The sequence below is a fragment of the Oryzias latipes genome, chromosome 7 (assembly GCF_002234675.1).
Source record: "Oryzias latipes chromosome 7, ASM223467v1".
Lineage (NCBI taxonomy): Eukaryota > Metazoa > Chordata > Actinopteri > Beloniformes > Adrianichthyidae > Oryzias > Oryzias latipes.
The window spans coordinates 30,224,598-30,247,305 of NC_019865.2; the positions used below are offsets into that span (position 1 = coordinate 30,224,598).

The following is a 22,708-nucleotide window of genomic DNA, read 5'->3' on the forward strand; positions in this document are numbered from 1 at the left end:
AGGAAAGAAAATGAAAGAGGTGTCGACAAGGACACGGCTAAACAGGAATGCTTTGAGTCTAGATTTGAACCTTAGCACAGTAGAAGCCTGTCTCACAACCTCGTGGAGACTGTTCCAGCTTTTAGCTGCATAAGACTGAAACGCTGATTCCCCTTGTTTAGTTCTGACTCTGGGAATCAACAGGAGGCCGGCCCCTGAGGTCCTCAGAGTACGAGATGGTTCATATGGCACTAACATGTCAGAGATGTACTTTGGTGCTCGGCCATGGAGAGACTTGTACACAAGCAGAGCTGCTTTGAAGTCTATTCTTTGAGGTACAGGGAGCCAGTGCAGAGACCTGAGCACAGGACTAATGTGATCATACTTCCTGGTTTTGGTCAGGACTCGAGCAGCAGCATTTTGGATGTACTGAAGCTGTTTTACAGCTCGTTTGGAGAGGCCGGTGAGCAGGCCGTTACAGTAGTCTAACCTACTGGAGACAAATGCATGGATAAGTATCTCCAGGTCTGGCTTTGACACTATGTTTTTGGTTTTGGCAATGTTTTTCAGATGGTAAAATGCCGCTGATGTTACTGACTTGATATGGCTGTTAAAGTTCAGGTCAGAGTCCATGATTACCCCTAGATTTCTGACTTGATTTGAAGTTTTTAGAGACATGGAGTGAAGGTAACTGCTGACATGTTCTCTTTGTTTCTGTGGACCAAAGATGATGACTTCAGTCTTGTCTGAGTTTAGCTGGAGAAAGTTGTTTTGCATCCACGCACTGATCTGTTGGATGCAATTACTGAGTGAATCCACTGGCCCATATTCACCTGCTGTCAGTGACACATACAGTTGTGGACAAAATTGTTGGTACCCCCAGTTTAAAGAAAGAAAGTCCACAATGTTCACTGAAATGACTTGAAACATTCAAAAGTAACAATAAATTCAAATTTATTGAAAATTAAATAATCAGCCATTACTTTTGAGTTGTTGATTAACAGAATTATTTTAAAAAACAAACTAATGAAATAGGGCTGGACAAAAATGATGGTACCCATAACTTAATGTTTTGTTGCACAACCTTTTGAGGCAATCACTGCAATGAAACGGTTTCTGTATTTGTCAATGAGCCTCCTGCACCTGTCCACAGGTATTCTGGCCCCCTCCTCATGAGCAAACTGCTCCAGTTGTCTCAGGTTTGACGGGTGTCTTCTCCAAATGGCATGTTTCAGCTCCTTCCACTGATGTTCAATGGGATTCAGATCTGGGCTCATAGAAGGCCACTTCAGAATAGTCCAACGCTTTTCTCTGAGCCATTCTTGTTTTTTTTTGGCTGTGTGTTTTGGATCGTTGTCCTGTTGGAAGACCCATGACCTGAGACTGAGACCAAGCTTTCTGACACTAGGCAGCACATTTCTATCCAGAATGCCTTGACAGTCTTGAGATTTCATTTGACCTTGCACAACTTCCAGACACCCTGTGGCAGATGCAGCAGAGCAGCCCCAAAACAGAACTGAGCCTCTTCCATGTTTCACAGTAGGGACAGTGTTCTTTTGGTTGGATGCTTCATTTTTGAGTCTACCAACATAGAGCTGATGTGCCTTACCAAAAAGCTCCAGTTTTGTCTCATCTGTTCCCAGAAGCTTTGTGGCTTGTCAACTTGCATTTTTGCAAATTCCAGTCTGGCTTTTTTATGATTTCCTTTCAACAGTGGTGTCCTCCTTGGTCGTCTCCCATGAAGTCCACTCTGGCTCAAACAACGAGGAATGGTGCGATCTGACACTGATGTACCTTGATCTAGGAGTTCACCTTTAATGTCTTTGGAGGTTATTCTGGGCTCTTTGGATACAGTTCCAACTATCCGTCTCCTCCATTTGTCATCAGTTTTTTTCTTCCGGCCACGTCCAGGGAGGCTGGCCACTGTCCCGTGGGTCTTAAACTTCTGAATAATATGTGCCACTGTCGTCACAGGAACTTCAAGCTGCTTAGAGATGGTTTTATAGCCTTTACCTTTACGAGGTTTGTCTATAATTTTGTTTCTAATGTCCTGGGACAATTCTCTCCTTGGCTTTCTGTTGTCCATGTTCAGTGTGGTTCACACCTTTTCACCAAACAGCAACGTGACTATTTGTCTCCCTTTAAATAGGCAGACTGACTGATTATGGGTTTGAAAACAGCTGTGATGTCAATTAAAGGACATACCTGAGTTCATCATGACCCCCTGGGCAATTAGTTCTCAGTCTTTTATGGAGGTACCATCATTTTTGTCCAGCCCTATTTCATTAGGTTTTTTTTTTTTAATAATTCTGTTGATCAACAACTCAAAAGGAATGGCTGATTTTGATTATTTAATTTTCAACAATTTTTAATTTATTTTTACTTTTGAACATTTCAAGTCATTTCAGTGAGCATTGTGGACGTTCTTTCTTTACATGAGGGGTACCAGCAATTTTGTCCACCACTGTAGATGTGAGTATCGTCTGCATAGTTGTGATAAGATATGTTATTACTGCAAATTTACTGACCTAGTGGCAGCATGTAGAGATTAAACAAATGGGGTCCAGGATTGATCCCTGGGGCACACCACAGGTCAAGACCATGAAGTCTGAGACACAACTCCCAATTCAACAAAATATTTCCTGTCTTCTAGATAGGACTTGAACCAACTTAGGGTAGAGCCTCTTGGGGTGGGGAAACCTGAAGACTCTCCCTGTTTCTTTTTACATTCCATCATCCGCCTTAGAAGAACATGGGCACTCACTCAAGCACAGGTGCTATCTCACCTTTGCACAGGTGGCTTGTGTGACTGAATGAAATGTTTCACATGTGTTGGTCTGAAGGCATAAGTATGTGTGTGTGTGTGAACATTATTTGTATTGTGATTGTGTACATGTTGACATGTGAACATTTTTGGAGCCAACAGGTATGTTTGTAACATTTGAATGTGTGTGTGGACAGGCCCCGCCCTTTCTAGATTTGTATTACTTCTGAACCTGACTGCAATGATAAACATCCAGCAACTTGTTGTTTTGTGCTGCTTCAGGGTTTTACCCCCTTCTATAATCATCCTCCTACTCCCCTCTCTAACATCCCTCTCTCTCCTTCCCTCTTCTTTTCTGTCCGGTCCAACAAAAAATTGTTACAAATATAAGTAAGGTGAATAAAGTTTAGCCTAAATTACAAAAGGGGTTAATTCTAATTTACACCTAGTGTGTCAAAAGATTCATAACCCCTGTTATAACAGTAAAATCTGTTTGCTCAGTTGTTGGACAGGACAAGTTAGAGAAAAAAACAAAAAAAAGGGCAGAGCCAGAAATTCCAACCCAGTCTTGGAGTCAGGATTAAGACAGAGACTTTCCCAGCATCAGTGTTTGGGCGGATGTCGTTAGTTACCTTGATAAGAGCATTTTCTGTGCTATGGGGACTAAAACCTGACTGGAAAACATCAAATGAATTGTTTATTAGGATAAAGTCAGTGAGCTGTTGGTACACAACCTTTTCAAGGAGTTTTCCTATAACTGGCAAATTTGAGACGGATCTGTAATTGTCCATTACTGAGACATCAAGATTGCTCTTCTTCAGGACAGGACAGATGGTGGAGGACTTTTCTAAAAGAATAGAAATGTCTGTGGTGAAGACATGAAAGCGAAAGAAAAGAGAGGAACATAAGTTGGTCACTAGTTGTGCGGACGTCATCTGAAAGAGATCAGTGACTGTAACATGATGGTTTGGGAGAGAGTAAAATGTTAACCTTCCATGAAAGGGCTTTACTTTACTTTACCCTTTCATCCACACACACGGATTAGACTCAAATACTGTTTCTGTGGACATACTGTATGTCAGGATTCCTATTTGAAAACCATTTCTAAAGCATCTGGTCTTTGTTCTTGCTGCTGTGTTAAAGTGCACGAACACGCATATCTAGTCTTCTGTATGCGCACCACCAGCTGACCGAGACGGAAATAAAGACTCGCTTTTATTTTGAAAAACACGGGGATGCGCGCGTGGACCAGGGCGGGAGCGTGTCCGCGGCGTGGCGCCAGTGCCGTGAACGCGCCTGGCAGGTGGAAGCTGCAGAGGAGAAGGGAGAGGATGAAGATGACCGATCCGCCTTCGATCACCTGAGCACGAGAAGCGGCGTGGACATCACGTGACGGAGCCTCCGTGGTGGATGATCCAGGTATGATCCGTGATCACCGTGGGTCGCGGTTCCAGGTGCATGTGCCGCTGCACAGACACTCAGAGACGCCGGCTCGGTTCTGTTGTGTCCACTTGCAGAACCGCATCCTCTTCTCCGTCCATGTTACTGCGCGCGCAGATCTTCACTTCTCCCTGATCGCACACGCGCGTGGATCTGCTTTCCCAGCATCACGGTTGAGAGTGCCAGACTCATGTGCGGGGTTTGCAGGCATGGCAGAGGTGGAGTGGCAGGAGAGATGACACCCTGTGGCCTTCTCAGGCACGATTCTGTGCCGTGCCGTTCCTGTTGGTGGCGGTTTAGGACCAGCAACCGGCACCAGACGGGTCGATTGTGGAGAGCGCACGTGAACCCACATCTGGGATGAGACAACCGCAGACTTATGCTCTGATTTCAGCTCATATGTGTGTCCATTTTTATTGGTAAATGATTCACACATAAAAACATCCTAACAGTTCAGAGACCTTTTAACGGCGTCAGCTGCAGAATTGCATGTTTTCTTTCATGGTAAAAAATAGATTTTTTTCAAAACTTTTGGTTTTCAATTTGTACTTACTAGAATTATTAATGCTTTATCATGCAAAATCAACTTTATTGAGCTTTTAAGTGCATTATAATGGTAATTCCTCACGAAAAAAACCCCTAAAGTGGTATTTTGTATGGAGGGATTTTGGTGCCATGACTCCAAGCACAAACGCTCACTGTTCTGAGCGTAAAACTTTAAATTCATTTGCACATGAAACTCAAAAAAAGGGTGCAAACAAAAGAATTGTATAGTCTTCAAACTTAAAAATACAAGTTACTCTTCTGCACTTGAAAGAGCGTGCTCATGATCTTAGAATCCAGCCTCAAAGTGGGCGGGCTGACTGCAGTGTGGTGGCTCAAAAATCTGAGGTCGTCTTCATGCAGAGCCAAATCTGGGTCGTTTTTTTTTTACGCTTCATCACAAGAACCAACAAAGGAATCTGAGGCAAAGGTGGAGCTGCTGCTCGGCCTCGGAGGTTTTTTAAGGCCGTTAAGGAAAAAGTAGTAGAGCAGGACTCCAGACAGACTCCAGACTGTTTCTGCTTTGGAGGGAAAATACCAGCAGCTGCAATTCTCCAGACTACAAACATCAGACACATTTGTGATGTCACACTCTGATGTCACAACAGTTTGGTGCATTCTAAAATGGTACGGCTCAGCATGCAGCAGCACGGTTTGGCCATGCCTTAAATGAATGTCAGCACGATTGTTCCGGGCAGAGCAGGGCTGATGGGAATGTGGCTGGAATGCTTTCTGAGTCCTGTTCCTGACGCTCAAAGACAATTGGTGTAGCACTCCAGAAAGGCACAAAATCTGGGGGTGCAAGTCAACGGGGGGGAATTGGGACAGGGCGCTCAAACACAGACGCACACAGGGTTATTGGATGCCTGTCTGCTGCTCTCGGCCAATCATCTGTGAGTGTTGAGAGTTGGGATTTTCTGCTTGTTGCTGAGCAGAAAATTTGCAGCTGACCTACATTCACATGGTGCAGAGTGTGTGTGTTTTTGAAGCTGTTACAGGGAGGATTCCTCCGTCATGTAAGGGTGCTGGCGCCTGTTGGAAGTTTCAAACCCTCCCATAATTTGGTTGTGTCACTGACCTCAGGGTCACGTTCTCAGCTGGACGTCCGTCCTCCTCACAAACATCACTTCTGCTTTTGCCGTGCTCCGCTCTCGTTCATCTGTAACCTCTGGGCAACGTAATCCCAACACCAAACAAAGGGCTTTGAAGAACACAGTCCACCTTCAATCCTGCCTTTGTTAGCAGTAAAATGAGGACATGACCTCTGTGTTTGCAGCCAATTACTGACCAAGCATGACCTTTGTGTCTCATTCCATCCCAACCTCTGTGTAGGTTAGAGTGGCTCTGATTGTGTGTTTGTGTGTGCAGATCAGTTGTGCCTCAAAATTGTGATGTTACGTCGGTGTGTGTGTGTTCTGTGGTGTGTTTGTAGGTCAAGTTTGGGTTGTTGTGGCGTGCTTGTTTTTGTGTTTCCATTTCTGGGTCAGTTGTGCAATGCTGTGGTGTGTCTCTGCTGGGGTTCTAATGTCAGTTTTGCATTGTGTCATGCATGTGTTCTGTTTTTGTAGTCCAGTTGTGTTGATGTTACAAAAGGCTGGAGTCCAGGCCTCCTGCTGGGTTTTCAAAATACTCCACCCTACCTGCTGCTGATCACCTGGATCAGGTGTGTTTTGCCAAAAAGAAGCTGTAATATCGGGTTAGTTGGAGAGCACACTGGACTTAAACAACAGGGTGTCTTTCTCTTGTGTGTTTGTATGGCGATTTTTTTTTAATATGGTGTGTTTTACTGTGTATTTACAGGATCACTAGAGTATTATTGTAGTGTGTGTCTATACATCTGTTGTATAATGTGATCTCAGTCTGTTATGTGCCTGTTGTTCCGGTGTTTGCTGTTTTATGTTTGTACTTCAGTTGTGCATTATTCTACTGTGATGGTTGTGGGCTTTTTGCTGGTTGTGTGATTTAGTAGTGTGTGCTGGTTGAGTGTTTGTCTGCTATTGTTGTGTATTTGTGCATCGGGTGTTGTTTACCGAGCGGTGTCTTTATAGAGTGTTTATAGCATCAAGAGTATATACCGTAATTGTAATGTGTGTGTGGTGTGTGTTTGTAACTCAGTTGTATATTGTTGTGACCTGTCTGTTGTTGTGGTTGTTTTTTTTTTTTTGCTGGTAGTGTTTTTGTCCATTCTGCGTTATTGTGGTGTGTCTGTAGACTGGTTGAACGTATTGGAGTGTGTGCTTGTTGTATATTTGTGGGTCAGTTGTGGGATGATGTGTAGCTTGTGTGTCAATCTTTAGCTTCTGTCACTCTGTGCATCAGGAACTGATAGTAGCCCTACAGCCTGAGTCATGGAGGAAAGCTTGTGGAACGTACACGCGCAAAACTTCACGCACACATCTTCATTGTCAGATGAAAAATGGCAAAAACATCTTCATGTTGGAGTAGAAGTGTGCGTGAAACACTGCAACGTTTTCCACAGCTGGTGTTGTCAAATAGTCGAGCTTTTCAAAGAGTCAACCAAAAACCGCCAGACTCCCAAAAAGCTTATTTGTGATTAATTAGCAGTAATTATTCATCCATTATTTACGACTTCCTGTTTTGATTGAAAACTTTGAGACGTCCTTTACAGCCTCCATTTTTATTGCAGTAAAGTTCATACTGTCTGTGATTATTAACTGACATCTTGGTTCCTCTGTTGTCAGACATGGGTTGTGTTTTCACATACCTGACATGCTTCGACTCTGATTAAACATTATTAGCAACAACTAAGGAACAAACAAGCTGCCTCTTTTTTCCCCTCAAACTTCAACAACAATCAAAATGAAAAGACGGGGGAAAAATACACAATAATCAAATACTGGGGGTTCTGGTATCACTTATTGTCATTAACAAAAGTGTTCTTGCTTTTTTACTGAAATTAAGTGACTTTAAGCAAATCTCTTTATGAGTCGTATTAATGAGTGGTTTGATTTAAAAAAAAATGATAATAGGAAATTCTTATTAAAAACTAAATCAAATACCACCTGACATTACTCTAAAAAGCTTTCTTCTAATTGTGTATCAACAAGAATTTTTGTGCAACACCCACTGTCAAAAGTCTTAAAAACCTATACTGCTGGTTGTGCTGCCTCTGTTGGGGTATCTGAGCCTTGTGGGGCTCCTGGTGTTACCATCAGCTCACAGACCTGCTGGCCTTTAATCTCCCCCTCCCCTTATTTCCCTTCCTCTCAGACCTATTTCCTCTTTCCTGTTTCCTGCTGGCCTGAACATCCTGTTCTCAGGACTGAAGGCTGCTCTGCATTCAGAGCTGATCCTAGACCCAACGGAAAAACCAACCCGCTGGAGCTCCACGCCGTTGGAGGAGAACATCTGTTCCAGAAACAGAACTCTTCAAAGAACACATCAACTTTAGTGGATCTAAGCACGATGAGGATCTGACACTAATCAATACCTTTCTGTCCTCAATGGACAGTTTTATGTCATAGAGGATCCAAACAGTTGGTGGCCTCCAAACAAAGTCGGACCTCTAAGGACGTTGATGACCAGGACAGCTGAATGTACAGACATGAGCTTGTAGGTTTGTTAAAAGTTGTTCAGCTGTGTGACTGTGCCTTTTTTTTTTGTACGCATGCTTTCTTGCTGGTCTTCTATCCAGGAAACACACTTCTGACTCCAATGCTGTCTTTATATGATGCAGCGAGCTGACAGCTGTGGACGGAGTTGCTTCTGAAGGACAGATGTGTTCAAACTCAGACCGCTGTGTCCGTCTACTGCTCCAGATTTCTCCTAAGCTCAACATTTACAACTTGTTTTATTTTTTTGCGCCTGTATGCATTGTGTGTGGGATCATGGTGTGTTTGTGTCAATGGAGGGTTTTATTAGAAATCCTTTTGATTCGGTCTGTTTGATTTTATTTTTAAAGAGCTTTTAGCTGTGTTTTTAAATAAAGTTTGATCAATTGACCTTCACTGCTGTAACACAATTGCTACATCTGTGTCTACAGATATCTAGAAGTTGTGTTGTGAGTCTTTAGTTATCTAGTTGTTGCATTGAAACTCAGTTAGGATGTGTGCCTTTCTCAGTTTTGTTGCAGTTTTTCTGTTTCAACAATAAATTTGTGTTACAGCTGTTCAGAAGTTGTCACAGTTATGTTGAAATTGTGTAAAATGGTTACATTTGTACTAGAACAGTGTTACAGTTGCATCGTAAGTGTGTTACATATGTATTGTTGCAGCCACGTCACTGCTGTGTTGTAGTCAGATCATAGTTATGCTGTTGTGGTTAACAGTTGTGTTATGGTTGTGTAACAACTTTTATGGAACAACCTTTTACAGATAACTTAAAACATTGTTCCATGTAAGTTTTATCAGTGTTATCTTTGTGTGGCAGTCTTGTTTGTAATGTACAGTTGTGTTACAGCTCATTTCCAGCTGTGTAGGAGTGTTGATACATCTGTGTGTCAGTCCTATTACAGTAATGATATAGTGGTTGACAGTTGTTACATTGTGGAAGAACCTTGCTGCATGTAAATTGTATATTTTTTTTTTATGTGGCACTCTTCCTGTTACAGTTGTTATTGTGATTTATAGTTGTGTTACATGTGTTGTAATGACAGCTATTTTACAAGTAAATTGAGGCTTTTTTCAGGTAAATGACGGTTTGTTTGCATGGCGATCTTGTTCGTTGTTTTACATTTACTGCTTTGTTAAAGAAGCGTTACTGAGTTTTTTACTGTTGTTCTACAGATTTAAAGGTTGGACTTAAGTTACAGTTTGTTACCAGTGTTTTACAGTTGTATCTATGTTTTGTTGCAGTTGTGTTGCGTCTGTGCTGGAGTCAGAGCCAACACAACAAATTGCCTTGTTTTTGTCTTTACTTTATAGGTCATTAGACATGTCACCTTATTTATACATCATACACAAAAATGTAATCTAACATATAACATGTTAGAAGAGGAAGCAGAGTTCTGAGGTAGATCACGGATTGGCCACAATGGTGTTTTTTTTGACTGTGAAGAAGGAAGGAAATGAGATGGAAGATGTGTGTTTTTGTGTGTGCATGTGTGTGTGTTACTAAGTGCTTAAGGATAAATAAATAATTGGTAGAGTTTAAAAGCTTTCTGCTTCTTTCTACCCCTTTTTGAACAAAAACAGGAGAAATTCGTGGTCTCATTTTGTTCAACAGGGTCGATTTTTGATTTAAGAGTTGGCAGTGTCCATTCAGTGGGAGCTGTGCAGCGGAATAGGCCCTTTGGATTGGGATTCTGCTTGGATTATTGATATTACTATGGATCAGGTGGAGACAGACATCACTGAGAGCCCGGGCTCAAAATGAACGACCTTGGGAGAATTTCATGCAGACATTTCAGAGTTGCGTTTACCTGTTTACTCCTCCCTGTGGGCGCTTCAGCCCAATGAACTCACCTGAACTCACCTGTCCTACTTAAGGACCAGATGTGCGCGCCACGGCCTCTTCATCCATTTCCGCGGCTTCCACCTGTGAGCTCCGTTAGGGGTAGTTTAATACCCAAAGTTTTCTATGGAGATCTCTGTTTTATGTATCTGAACAGAGCCTTATGCTAAACTAAAAGAAATGTGGAAATAAATAATTATCTATTGCACAAGTTGTCTGACTAAAATGCTTAATTGGTGACTGCTGTTGTCTAACCCTCCCTGGTGGATTCTGACGAGGTTCAGGTCAAAAGCTGGTTGTTCAGAGTTAGGCTCTGGTGTTTTCCGCATACATGATCCACCCAACTGAGAGAAAACCTCAGAGTCTGACAGACAACACTCCAGTCTAATCCGGGAAGTATGATCGTTGTGTGGAACAACCACAGGGTCCGGCAGACTTGTCTGTGGTTGTCCGTGATGACTGTCTTTGTGTTTATTTTGTGAAAGGTTTTCATCTGATCTGCACTTTGTGTTGTTTTTATAGCTCTAACCCTCCCCTCTGTTCCTTTCCCAGGTAAAGCCCCTTGCGCCCCCCCCACCTGTCAGAATGGGAGGTGCAGTGTCCTCAGCAGGCCGCCTGAGAGCTGGACCCGTGTGGGTGTTGGGTGGCCTCAGGGCGCCTGAGTGGAGGCTGTGAATAACGTGTCTGGAGGTAGCAAGTGTGTGTGCGTGGGGGGGGGAGCTTGAAAACAAGTCCAGAGGAGGTGGGTCACATGGGATGCCATGGAGGTCAAAGGTCACTTCATCTCTGCTCCTGGTAAGAATGCAGCCAGGATCTGGGCAGATATGGAAGCATTTCTGTCTCATGATTCAAAATAAAAGTCTATACCGGAAAACGCTTTTTCATTTTAACGATAAAGTTACGTTCTTTGACTCAAAAATAAAATGAAAAATAAATCCGCCAAACCTTTTTTTTATTTCATCTTCAACACCGCTCATTCTGTGAAATAAATAAAGCGGTAATGCAAAGAGCGGAATGCCTTTTTGTTTTCACATCCACCGCGCAAAAACTGTCGCATAGTTTAATTCCAGCCAGCATTTCCAAGGGGGAGGAGGGGCGATGACATCAGAGCACTTCATCTGCATTGTTGACTCTACCTCAAACAGCAAACGTTTAGCATGGCCAAATCTGTGCTAGAGCTGTTGATGGGGCTGCAGCTGTCCTCGAACAGCAAAACCAGCGGGAAACAGCAGGAGACTATCTTCTAAATGTGCTTTTATTACTGTTATGATTATCATAAAGGGCCTGTTTGTTCATAATTTTTTAAATCCGTGTGGCCAGTGCTTTTATTCTTGGCAGAATGGACCCGAAAGAAGGGTTAGCATTAGGCTAATAGCCGTGGATTAACGTAAACTCACAAACCTCTGCTTGGAGACACGGTTCTCCCGGGAGACACGGTTCTCCTGAGTCTGGCAGAGCAGCTGGACAGAGTGCGGTCCGAAGCCCCCTGCCCGCAAACACGAAGCTACGAGTCCGGCTGATCTGCTCAGACATGCTTTGCTCCAGCCGGGATGCTCTGTGGGAGCACTGAAGTCACCCCCCCTGGAAAAGCTGACTTGAATTGAATTATACAACAGTTTATGTGGGCAATGTGAAAATGAAAATGCAATCCCCTCTTTGCTTTATCCTCTGTCACAGAATGAGCGGTGTTGAAGTAGAAAATGAAAAAGCATTTGGAAGGGGTTAATTTTTCCTTTTATTTTTGACTCAATAGATGAATGAAGCAGCATTTCTGGTATTGACTTTTATTTTTAATTATGCTACAGAAATGCTTCCATGGACCTGCACTGCTGTGAACTCAGTGTTGAACCCCCCTCCCCCTCATTTTACCCACAGAGATTCTTACCTGTCGGGACAGGAAGAACAGAGAGAGAATGGCAGAACTGCAGGAGAGGAGGCGGGGCCTGCAGGCGCTACTGGGCACACGATTGGCTGAGTTGAGGCACATATGTCTGCAGGAAGCGGTGAGTGAAGCCCCTCCCCAACACACACTGATACCCTGGCAACTGCAGGACGACTGACATGGAGAAGAGAGCAGAAGGCATTGCCTGTCCGTCCTGGGGGAGGATCCCTCCTTGTGTGGGTATACAAATAAAATTGAATTGAATTGAGACGCAGGATCACGTCTGAAGTGATCGTGCCTGATGGCAGCGACAGATCACAGAAAAGTCAGTGATTCATCCACAATTCTACACTAATTCATAAACATTCAGAGGCATCTTGGTTTTATTGTGCTGATAGTATTCGTAAACATCTTGTTGAGAATCCTCTAACATCTAAATCCTCTTACTTAAGAGAAACAAGCCTACTTTAGCTATTACACCACACAGTGTAATAGCTAACAGTTACAAAAAACCTGGTTCAGGTTTTTGTAGGCTGTGTTTTGGTTAATACTGTATGTCACTTTTTATCCACTTTATGCACTTTTTTCACATTTGAGTCATTAATGGCTAAATTCCTATTTTTTTCCCCTCTGTATTAGTTACATAAGTAATAACTGACCCTTTCCCTTAGACATGTTCTTTAGTAAAAATGTGAAGATTTCATAATTTCCTTGAGTAATCAGAAAGTCCAGCCCAACATAATCTGTACTTGAATAGCCCTGCAGTCCAGACATGATTACAGATGAGTGACTCGCATGTTCCTCATGAAGTCCGTCCAAAGACAAAATGTATTTACATGTACATTCTGTCCTCTGATTGGTCAGGAGCTGACAGGTACAGTGCCCTGTGACTTCCCTTTGGAGGTGGGGGAGAAGCCCCCGTGTGTCCAGAGGCGGGGAGGAAACAGAAAAAGTCGTGTGGAGGTGAGCCATTCTCTGAAGGTTCATCTGGGATCAGTTCTGTTGCTGCCAGAACAGAAAACATCCATAAAAAAAGAGGTGATGATGATGTTCTGCTCATGTCGATTTATTTAATGAAATATGATCTATTTTATCTTACCCAGAAATAAGACGATTCCATTTCTGAGGCCCCGCCTTTTTCTCCTTGTGGGTGTCGCCCATTTAATCCTAGAGCCGGCCTCGGCAGCGTGTCTGTGTTTCTCCCATGAAAACAAACATCCAAGCTTTTACAAAGATGGATGTGCATATCGTGCATCTAAAAGGAAAGTGTTTTGGCGATCACCACTAGCTCCATGGAGAAAGCGGGTGTGTGTGTTAGTCTGGGGGCGGGGCTGGCAGTGCAGTCTCTTCCTGGAAAAGGCTGTTCCTCAGTTTGTGATGTCACAATGTGAGAACCCGCTTGTTTTTGTGGATTGGGAGATTCCACGATTGGTGGATTGGATTGTGCTCAGAGAGCAGGTTTTTAGAGGAATACCCAGAAATGCATGAATGGATCAAAATTCCACTTTGGGATTTATTTTTGTGAGGAATTAACACTATAATACACTTAAAAGCTCAGGAGCCTGATCGGTACTTTAAAAAAAATTAAGAAACAAACAAAGAAAAACACGAATTCTTTCCAGAAACAATGAGTGTGATGATGAGGCAGCATGACAGGATGAAGGAGACGCTTTAATGTGGCTAAGAAGCTTTGTTTACATATAGGTCTGCTTTGCACCGTTGCAGCTCCACTTTCTCCCACACAGAAGTAAACTAGTTACATTCATCGCCATGACGTTGGCCTTTTTTCAGAGCGTTGTACTCATCACTCTGATCCATAAGGTCGCTAAACTAGAATCTATTGCTGTGAGGTTCTGTAGAACTTTGACCCGCTTTGCTGACAGCATTTTGCCTGATGCTCTGTTCATTAGCCTCTGTGCAGCTGCAGTGCTTCACTCGTTCTTATCTGAGCCTCTAAAAAGCACTGCAATCTGTGTTTTTATGTTACTGGCAGCAACATGGAAGAGAGTTTCTGTTCGGTTCCCATCCCAAGGAAAAACTAAGTAGTTCATGTCTCATAACAACAAAACAAGCTGCTTCTCACTGAGATTCTTTCGTGTGGTGTAGAGCTGCTCAAAGCTGCTCCCAACCAGTGCTCGGGGGTTTAAGTGGAAAAAAGTCAGACGCTGAAGGACGCTAATTAAATAAATATTGTTTTGACAGCAATTTAATTCGGTACAGGTTTTGCCAAATGAAATATTGCAGTGTATCACCAAATCGGTTTTCCTGCACACCCCTACTTGATAGAAGTGGAGGTTTGGGTGCAGACAGAGAGGGGGCCATTCAGGGATGCCGGAACACTCTGTTGACTCTTCTTTGGCTCTATTGAAAGACCAGTTTTAGAGAAAGTGCCCGCCTAAAGCCCCCAGTGACTTGCTTGCACCCTCACATTCACTATCGTTGTGTGTTATTTTAAGGTGTGGAGCATAAATGTCAATTAAGGGGGCTGCTTATCACAAGGTTCCACAGATGTAAGTCTGATGTCTTTCGTTGATGTAGACCAATAGATCAGTATCTCATTCCAAGTATCTGCTAAGCTTAAAAAACGGGCTTTGTTTTCTTTAGGTATTTTGACTGGCACATTCACTTATGCCGTGTCCAGTGTTACAACCACCTTTCAAATTAATGAGGTCTTTATACAGATAATGGTGGTGAAGTGAATATCCAGGCAATCATAGAGCTCACACTCCACCACCACAGACCACGTGTGGGTCTTTTCTTTCTCACAGAAAAAGAGGTCAGTGTGGCCCTCTACTGGCATCTAACAGAACAACAAACCCACACATAAATGAAAACAGCTCAAGGGCAGAACAATCCTTGTGTCCTCACCTGTGTATCATAATCCCTTACAATATTGAACTAATGTTTATAGACAGAAAAGGATCAGAAGAGGTATTTCAGGAGATAATGCTCCTGCACTGTTTCCTCACCAAACTTCCTGTTTGTAAAGACTTTTCTGTTTGTCTGCAGGAGGAAAACACACAGCGTTCAAAGCAGAGAAAAAAAATATTCAGTGGAACTCTCAGGAAACACAACACATCAGAACACAATCACACCAACACGCACAACAGCAAGAGGACTGTGCACAGAGGATGCCACACAGGTGAAGCACACACACAGTCAAATGTTTGAGTTTGTCTTCCAGGAAGAACAGGAAGTCTGTGCTTTCCGGCCTTTATTTTGAACCTGGGTGTATTTCATTTTGTGTATCAGTGTGCTCTCTTTTGGGCTTTTCAGACGACACTGTTCGATCAGAGAGCAGCTCTACTCCAGACTCGGCAGGACATGAACACGGTAACGGTAACATTTCTGCTTTTCTATCTCAGCAAGGACAATCTTTTACAAAGTGCCAGCAGCAGAGACTAAAACACATTCATTTCAGAGCAGCGAATGTTGTCACACCTTTGGCTCTCTCGTCTGTCAGATAATGCGACTGCTCAAAGTCACCCTCTGGTGGTTTCTTCTGGATCTCCAGCTGAGATTTTCTACCAAAACAAAACTAGTCGGAACTTGCTCAACAGGTACACTGATCTCAACTCACATCTCCATCACAAAAAGACATGTACTGTTAACCCATCACGGGTCACCAGCTAACCAAACCTGATGTATGCTCAAAGATTGACATCAGTTCGAAAGCGTGAAGAAAGTCTAATGGGCCATTCAATTGGCTGAAAGCGAACATGCCTGCTTTGCTAATGAGTCTGATTGACAGATTCATTAGCCATTGGTGACATTAGTTGACCTGCAGCGTGAAGGGAGTCTCAATATTCACTGTAGAGAAATCTCTCACAAATGTGGGGAGATTCACAAATGAGAGCGAGTTTGTGAATGCACATTCTAAAGTGTTCCTAAAAATGATGTTTGTGAAGCATTTAGTGTGCATTTCTGAAAAATGTATTGTGTTTTTGTGAAACACAGCGTGCACATTTGTGAGAAACACTTATGGTGCATGTGTGAAACACAACAGGTGCATTTCCAAATGAATGATTCCACGTTTGTGTAAAATTACAGTTGTGAATCAGAGCGTGTGTATTTGTGAAACAGGTTGTGTGCATTTCTGATTATTGAAACTGAATTAACTCCATACAAAAATCTGATGTGTGCCATCTTTCCAGAAAACCAATTGGTCTAATTTTGACACTATCTTTCCATTTTATTATCCTTCCATTCCCTTTACCTTCTTTGGTTTTCCTAGCCATTGTTGTAGGTTTTTATGGGGATCCATGCCAAACCGGTGCAGGCGTTTTGTATAATGGACATTGCAGCTGCTGTCTCAGCAACTTCCTTCCTTCATATCTTTAGCTGTGCTGCTGACTTGGCTCTTTTTTTCAGGAAGGAGTAGTGATGAATCTAATGTCTTTTTCTGGTGTCATTGAAGAATTATGCAGACTGTAAAATAAAACTCTTACTCTTCTGAAGAAGCAGCAAGTAGGCTTGGTGTGAAACTTTGACTGTATATGAGAACTGGACTCAGTGACCCCTCCCCCTTTGACGTTCCAGACAGGAAGTACCCGCTGGCTCCAAGAAGCCAAAATCCCATGGACTTCTATAGAGAAATAAACAGCTGGTACTCAGTTCCATTTCTCAGGATAACCATTCCTGATCTGAAACCTTTTTAACATGTTTCTTGCCCATCTTGTTTTTTCCCCAATTTTTTTTCTGTTGTGCAAGTTATTCAAATTATAAACTGACCAATCAGATACCTCAATGAAAGTTGTGGTCTCATGTTCAACATTAAATGTTTGATTGACAGATTGTTCCAAGCCCGCTTTCAAGTGGTAAGGATGTGGACTTCTAACAAGCTCACTCCTGATTGGTGAGAGGGGTTGCCATAAAAATGTTGACTCGACCAACTTGGACCAATCATTGCTTACTGACGATCTCTGGCTCCAACATTGCTGCATCCGTGTCGCACAAAAATGGCGACTGAATTGACTACATTTGGTTGAAGCCGGAAGTAAGCCATTTTCTATGGATAATGTCACACTCATGCACTCAGTCCAGTTTTTATACAGTCAATGGTTTGATCCGCTTATGTCCCAGAGCAGTCACATTACAGACAACTGAAACAGCGGTGGGGTGGTGGTGGTGGTGGTGGGGGGTCCCTGTGATTCACTCATTTGTGCTTCCGGTCTTTCTTCAGAATACCTCGGTTTGGCTCAGAGTCACATGTGGTCATGTAGAGCTGAGGAAGACAAACGTCTTTAATGTCTTTGGATCAGCAAAACCTTGATGATGTAGGATCTTCACTGACAATGGATTTGTATCTACCCTCTTTTAGGGCAGACACTCTTCAGACCCATAAGCCCCCCTCTAACCCTCCCACAGGCTCCCAGGACTCCACATCTTCTACTCCTTCTGTAGGAGGTGAAGGCTCAAATGGGCTCGTGGGCAGCATCACCCCCCCACAGGAGGAGTTGGCAGCGCAGCACATTGGTGCCATGTCCCGGCAGATGAGTGCTGGTGGAACGTTCTGGAGCCCTGAGATGCTGACCGACAGACATGTGAGGACCATTAGTGAGGAAGAGAAGGGGACAGCTGCTGGAAAGAGGCGAGAGGGGGCTTATGGGGAAATCCTACTTGATTATGTGTGCGGGAGGCAGAGGCAGCTGCAGAGGCAATTCTCACAACCTAACAAGAAGCCAATCACAGTGCAGCATCAGCTGCTTCGCAATGGGGACTCTGTCCACCAACTGCCGGGAGCCCCACCAATTTGTTATCGCCATCTTGGAGGCAAGCAGGAGCGATCTACTGTCACTCGCACCAAGTCCTGTGGCCACAACTCCACACCGCCCACCATCCAGCCCGACCCCCATCCCAACCTGCTGCCACCCAGACCGCCCCAGCTAGCCTCCAACCAAGACTCTCAACTGGAGGAGGCAACCAGAAGCCTCCACAAGGCTTTGGCCTTGGAAGGTGAGCATCCTAATTTCAACATCCTCCTCCTCATCATCAGGCTCTCCTATTGAACATCTTAAAACTTTCCATTATTGTTGCTCCACAAAGAAAATTGTCCAAATTTTTACCAAAGGTCATAAAACTTAGGTAGGTTTGGCTTACTTCACTGCAGGATAGGAAACCTCAAAGATCAGGGTTGGGACTGCTCTGGTGTACATGATCTACCAAATATTTAGTCAGTCTGTGGTTCTGCATTCACATAAAATATTAAATGTTATTTTTAAAAGTGAGTATTGAATACCACAGGAAAAATTAATGAAAAAATTTGTTTTTGACGAATAATCTGTTCTGATGAGTTCTGACTTAAAAACAGGAAGTGAATCAGGGTTTTAGATCAGGGGTTCCCAAATCCAGGCCTCGAGGGCCGGTGTCCTACATATTTTTCAACCAACCTCCCATTAAGGCTAAACACATCTGATCCAGGTAATCAGCAGCAAATAAGGCAAGTTTTCTGGAAAACCAGCAAGACACCAGCGCTTTTTTAAAGACTTTATTAACAAATATTGCACATACAAAATACCAAACACAAAACTCCACACTGTGTGCAAAATACAATTTTCACGTTCGCCAGGAAAATGAACAAAAAACCATAATAATAACAATGTAAAACAGGTTAAGCGAAAATTAAACAAAAATAATAAAGTCAAAGGAATCTGTTAAAGTTTCTAAAGAGACCATGTTTCAACTGTTCTGACAGCTTTTTTGTTAGTGGAGGATTTTATACTGTTGGCATATTTACACTTGTGTATAAAGTATTTAGTCGTAATTATAAGTAAATTAACCACATATATTTTCTCTGCATTAAGTCTCCCTTGTGTAAAATATCCAAAAATATGCTCATAAAATAATCTATAATCTTCACATAGATGAGTTCTTATAAAATGTATGAAAACTTTCCAAAATAGTTGAGTGAAGGAGCAGTACTAAAAAAGATGAGGCACAGTTTCTGGTGAGGAATGACAAAATGAACAGTTTATGTCCAGGTCTTTTTTAAACTTAGTAAATAAGTGTTTCACTAGATAAAATTTATGAAGAATTTTGAAAGAAATTTCTCAGATTTTATTGATGATGAAATACTTTTGTGGCAGGGACCAAACCTTTTCCCACTGAATTCTACTGCCAAACCTATTCCAATATGAGATAACATGCGGTTTTGTGGCAATCTCATTTTGAAACAGAGAACGGATACTTTGATTATTCCTGCCAGCTGCAAAACGTACCTTTCCACGCCACAATTCTGTTGATTTGGGAGGAGAGACACCAGCCCCTCGAAGCCTGGATTTGGGGACCCCTGTTTTGGATGTTTGATAGAAGTGAATTCTAGAGTCTGGGTAGCGGCTGGGTAGCTCGGTCGGTAAGGTGAGAGACTACCACGCAGGAAACCAGGGTTTGAATGAACAATGGTACTGGGGCAATTACCATATATTAACACTATTGCCTGCATGAATGTGCCTGAATGATCCCGGTGATGGTCAGAGGGACTGTAGCCACGTAGGACTGGCAGCCCTGCCTCTATCATCACCAAGTGTGAATGAAGAGTGGATGAAGAATGGACACATTGTAAGCGCTTTGAGTGTCTGGAAAAGCGTAGATAGATCCAATCCATTATTATTATTATTAGAGTTGTGGATCAAGGAAACAGAAAAAGAAAGTTTTTTTTAGTTTAGGATGCTTTGCCTTTTATCAATATGCTTTCTCAATTGAAAGAAGCCCCACAGCTGTCCTTGGGGACAGTGGTGAATTACTCCTTTGTTGATCTGGTTATGCCCCAGTATCCTCCCAGAAGAGCTTGAAGGTCTGGGTAGCTTTTTTGGAACTGGTGGCCAAGAACATGACCAAAATGATGTTGTGGCTATCCAAACCCTGTGTTACTCCAAACCCCGAACTACAGAGTGATTCATAAAAAAAAGTTCCATTTAGTTTGATCTAGTGTCTATATGTAAATGTGCACAATTATGCTTTGTTCTTTCTCCACAGTATTACAAAAAAAAGTCAATTATATTTCTGCAGCTTTATTTATTTTCATTGCTGACTGATACATAAGGAATTTCAAATAATTTTGAAGTATATATGAAATAACATATATAGCTATAAACAGAAGAGCTCAACCATATCTTAAAGAACCATTATTTTCCAAACAGATTACTATATTCTGAGTCAGTGGGAATCCCAGTCGTTCCTTGATTTACCTAATCTAGAATAAATAGCGGGTCTTCTGCTATGAGACTCTTCCTTCATGGAACTCACCTCCAGATTGAGTTTAGGATGCAGACTCCATCTTGTCATTGATCTTTATCATGATTACCATAATTTCTCTGATCCATCATCTGATTCTGATTTGCAGGTCTCAGGGACTGGTATCTGAGAAACACACTTGGCTCCTCCCATCACAATCAGGCCAGTTCAAAAGTTACAGCAGGTGCAGGTACCAAGACAAAGGCCAAGGTTAAAGGTCAGAATGGTGGAGGGGAGGCTCTTCAGCGCAGACGGACCACTCATGCTGTTCTCCCACAGTCTACCTATGAGACTGATGGGGGTTACCAGCATGCTGCGCTCCATCCCAAACCAACACTGTCGCACTCAGTCACGTTTCATGGACACCCGCTGCATAGCAGGTAGGAATCAGCTGAAGTCCGACAATGCAGCAATACAATCTGTACATCTGTCATCATATTGTAAAGCTGTCTCCAATGGCGAACTGGTCCCACAAAAGCCCCTTCCCCTTCATATTTAACAGAAGCAGCAGGCAGAATTTGACCAGCTTATGAAAAGCCAAATAAAACAAGGCATCTGTGAAAAGACTCCTTAAATATTGCAGAATGTCAGTTTTTGTTTCCATTCCATCAGAATGTGGTGTACCAAACCCACGTCAGACTGGGAAGCCTTCTCTTGATTGTGTTAATTAGTCGCTGGTCAGTGGCCTGGTGGGAAAGTGACACAGGAAGATTGCAGGTTAAAGCCACCATTGGACCAATAGGACCTGGTAACGGCAACCCACTCACTGCAAGGGAGGTTGGGTTCGGTGAGACAGATCACAGCACTTTAAACGGAAAAGATTGATATATTCCTGATACCAAGCCTCAGTCAGGACGCCTGTTTATCCATCTGTGTGTTGTCATAATATTTTATGTTGCTGAACATCGCAGGTCTTTCATCCAGCGCCTTCTGTCTTTCAGGACATCAGCGGGTACCTTCTGCCATGACTTGTTTTCCGCTCAGAAACAGGAAGCTCCCTCCCACCTAATCTCAGACCAGCTGTCTCCTGGGACCTTGGTCTGACTCATCAATGAAGGCAGTCTGTTTCATAGAGGGTAAAGCCACCATACCCAGTCGTGGATGAAACCATGACCACTGTCAATTGTCTGCTGCAAAGAAGTGCCATCAGAGCCATCCTGAAAAACTGCAACATATTGAAAAAGTACAATTCCCTGTCTTCATGTGTAACATCAGCCAGCAGAAGGGGGATGACGCCTGAGAGGATCTCTTAAAACATTCACCAAGTCACCAAGACAGGTCCCTCAACCAAGTGTGACCTCCAAGAACAAACTAATCGGCCGAGTAAAAAAGCTTTAAAAAATGAATTAAAAAAAATTGTTAGATGCAGATTTTGATGTGGATTCAGACCAGGCATGGCTGAGACTGCAGCTTCGAGATCTAAGTCTTTATGTCTGTTTCTGGCTTGTGCACAGCAAGCTGGAGTTCTGTGACAACATTCACATCTTCAATCTGCAATCAGACTGCAAAGACAATCTGACTCTTTTGACAGTGTGTCTATATGTGTGTGTGTGTGTGTTTGGAGGGAATTTGTATCCCCCCAACATCACTTTATTACATGTGAGGAGCTCTGCTCACTGACATCACCAGCTGCAGCCAAATCATATTATTAAACTGATCAGGTAACCCGTGAATCCCTCAGGTGAGTCCAAGCAGGATGCATCAGGTAAACCCATAGTCTGGACTCAGCGTGTCTGTTTAAAAAAACCAGCTCTATCCTGAAACTTGCTGAAACCGCTAGACCAGGTGCTTCATAGAAACTGTTTAGGTCCAGAACTTTTAGGGCAATCTGCAGGAACAAAGTCAGCTATAAATCCAGATCCAAATTTAGAACAAGGTCCAAACCCAGGTTCAAATCTGGATGCGGGTCATCAAAGTGAAGCAATAAACAGAACTGCAAGTTTCAGTTTGGACCTTAAACAACTTCAGGATGAAAAAATAAATAAAAAAGACAATCAGACAATGATGTCATTGGGTTATTGATTTGTTTTCTGATTGACCAGTTCATCAGATGGCTTGATCCAGTTTTTGTACAAAGTTACAGTGGACTGACTGTTTTTATAATTTATTAATGAATGACTTTACAGCTTTGTTAGTGTTATTGATGTTGTTATTGACAAGACCGCATGTGCTACACACCTGTGCTGTTTTATTAAACCTCTGCTGTCCTACACACCTGTGTTGTTCAAGCCTGAGCTCTTTAACACACATTTGCTTTTTAATAAACAAGTGCTGTTTAAATCACCTGTATGACTTATTCGTCTTTGCTGTTTAGCTCCCATTCACTGAAGCAGAAAACAGTGCAGTTGCAGGTGTTATGCTGGTACTGTCCTGTTCCCGTGCTAACTCTCATGTCATGTGGTTGATTTTTGATCAGGTGTGGCTTGTCTCCTTAACCCTTGTGCTATCCTAGGCAC

General features: G+C 42.8%; 1 protein-coding gene across 4 annotated transcripts; it reads left to right on the forward strand.

Annotated features, from left to right (window-relative positions):
• The first annotated feature begins 4,004 nt into the window (after positions 1–4,004).
• LOC101166455 (FERM domain-containing protein 4B) lies at positions 4,005–22,535 on the forward strand. 4 transcript variants are annotated; one of them, XM_011473012.3, is made up of 10 exons: positions 4,005–4,162; positions 10,691–10,933; positions 12,014–12,141; positions 12,885–13,058; positions 15,030–15,162; positions 15,297–15,359; positions 15,484–15,580; positions 17,341–17,975; positions 20,362–20,632; positions 21,194–22,535. In XM_011473012.3, exons 2-10 carry the CDS (start codon positions 10,900–10,902, stop codon positions 21,294–21,296), a joined length of 1,638 nt encoding a protein of 545 aa, XP_011471314.1. In that variant the 5' UTR covers positions 4,005–4,162; positions 10,691–10,899; the 3' UTR covers positions 21,297–22,535. The 4 variants fall into 4 exon arrangements, with proteins under 4 accessions (XP_011471314.1, XP_020557303.1, XP_020557302.1 ...); XM_020701644.2 differs by having other exon boundaries at positions 4,006–4,162; positions 12,885–12,983; XM_020701643.2 differs by having other exon boundaries at positions 4,007–4,162; positions 15,297–15,353.
• The last annotated feature ends 173 nt before the right edge of the window (positions 22,536–22,708 follow it).

What these genes read in the sequence shown, in the direction of transcription:
- LOC101166455 (XM_011473012.3), top strand. Translation starts at nt 10,900, where the DNA reads ATGGAGGTCAAAGGTCACTTCATCTCTGCTCCTG. An exon ending in GCACAGAGGATGCCACACAG is followed by an intron (nt 15,163 to 15,296) that starts GTGAAGCACACA and finishes TGGGCTTTTCAG; the next exon opens with ACGACACTGTTCGATCAGAG. An exon ending in GGACACCCGCTGCATAGCAG is followed by an intron (nt 20,633 to 21,193) that starts GTAGGAATCAGC and finishes TCTGTCTTTCAG; the next exon opens with GACATCAGCGGGTACCTTCT.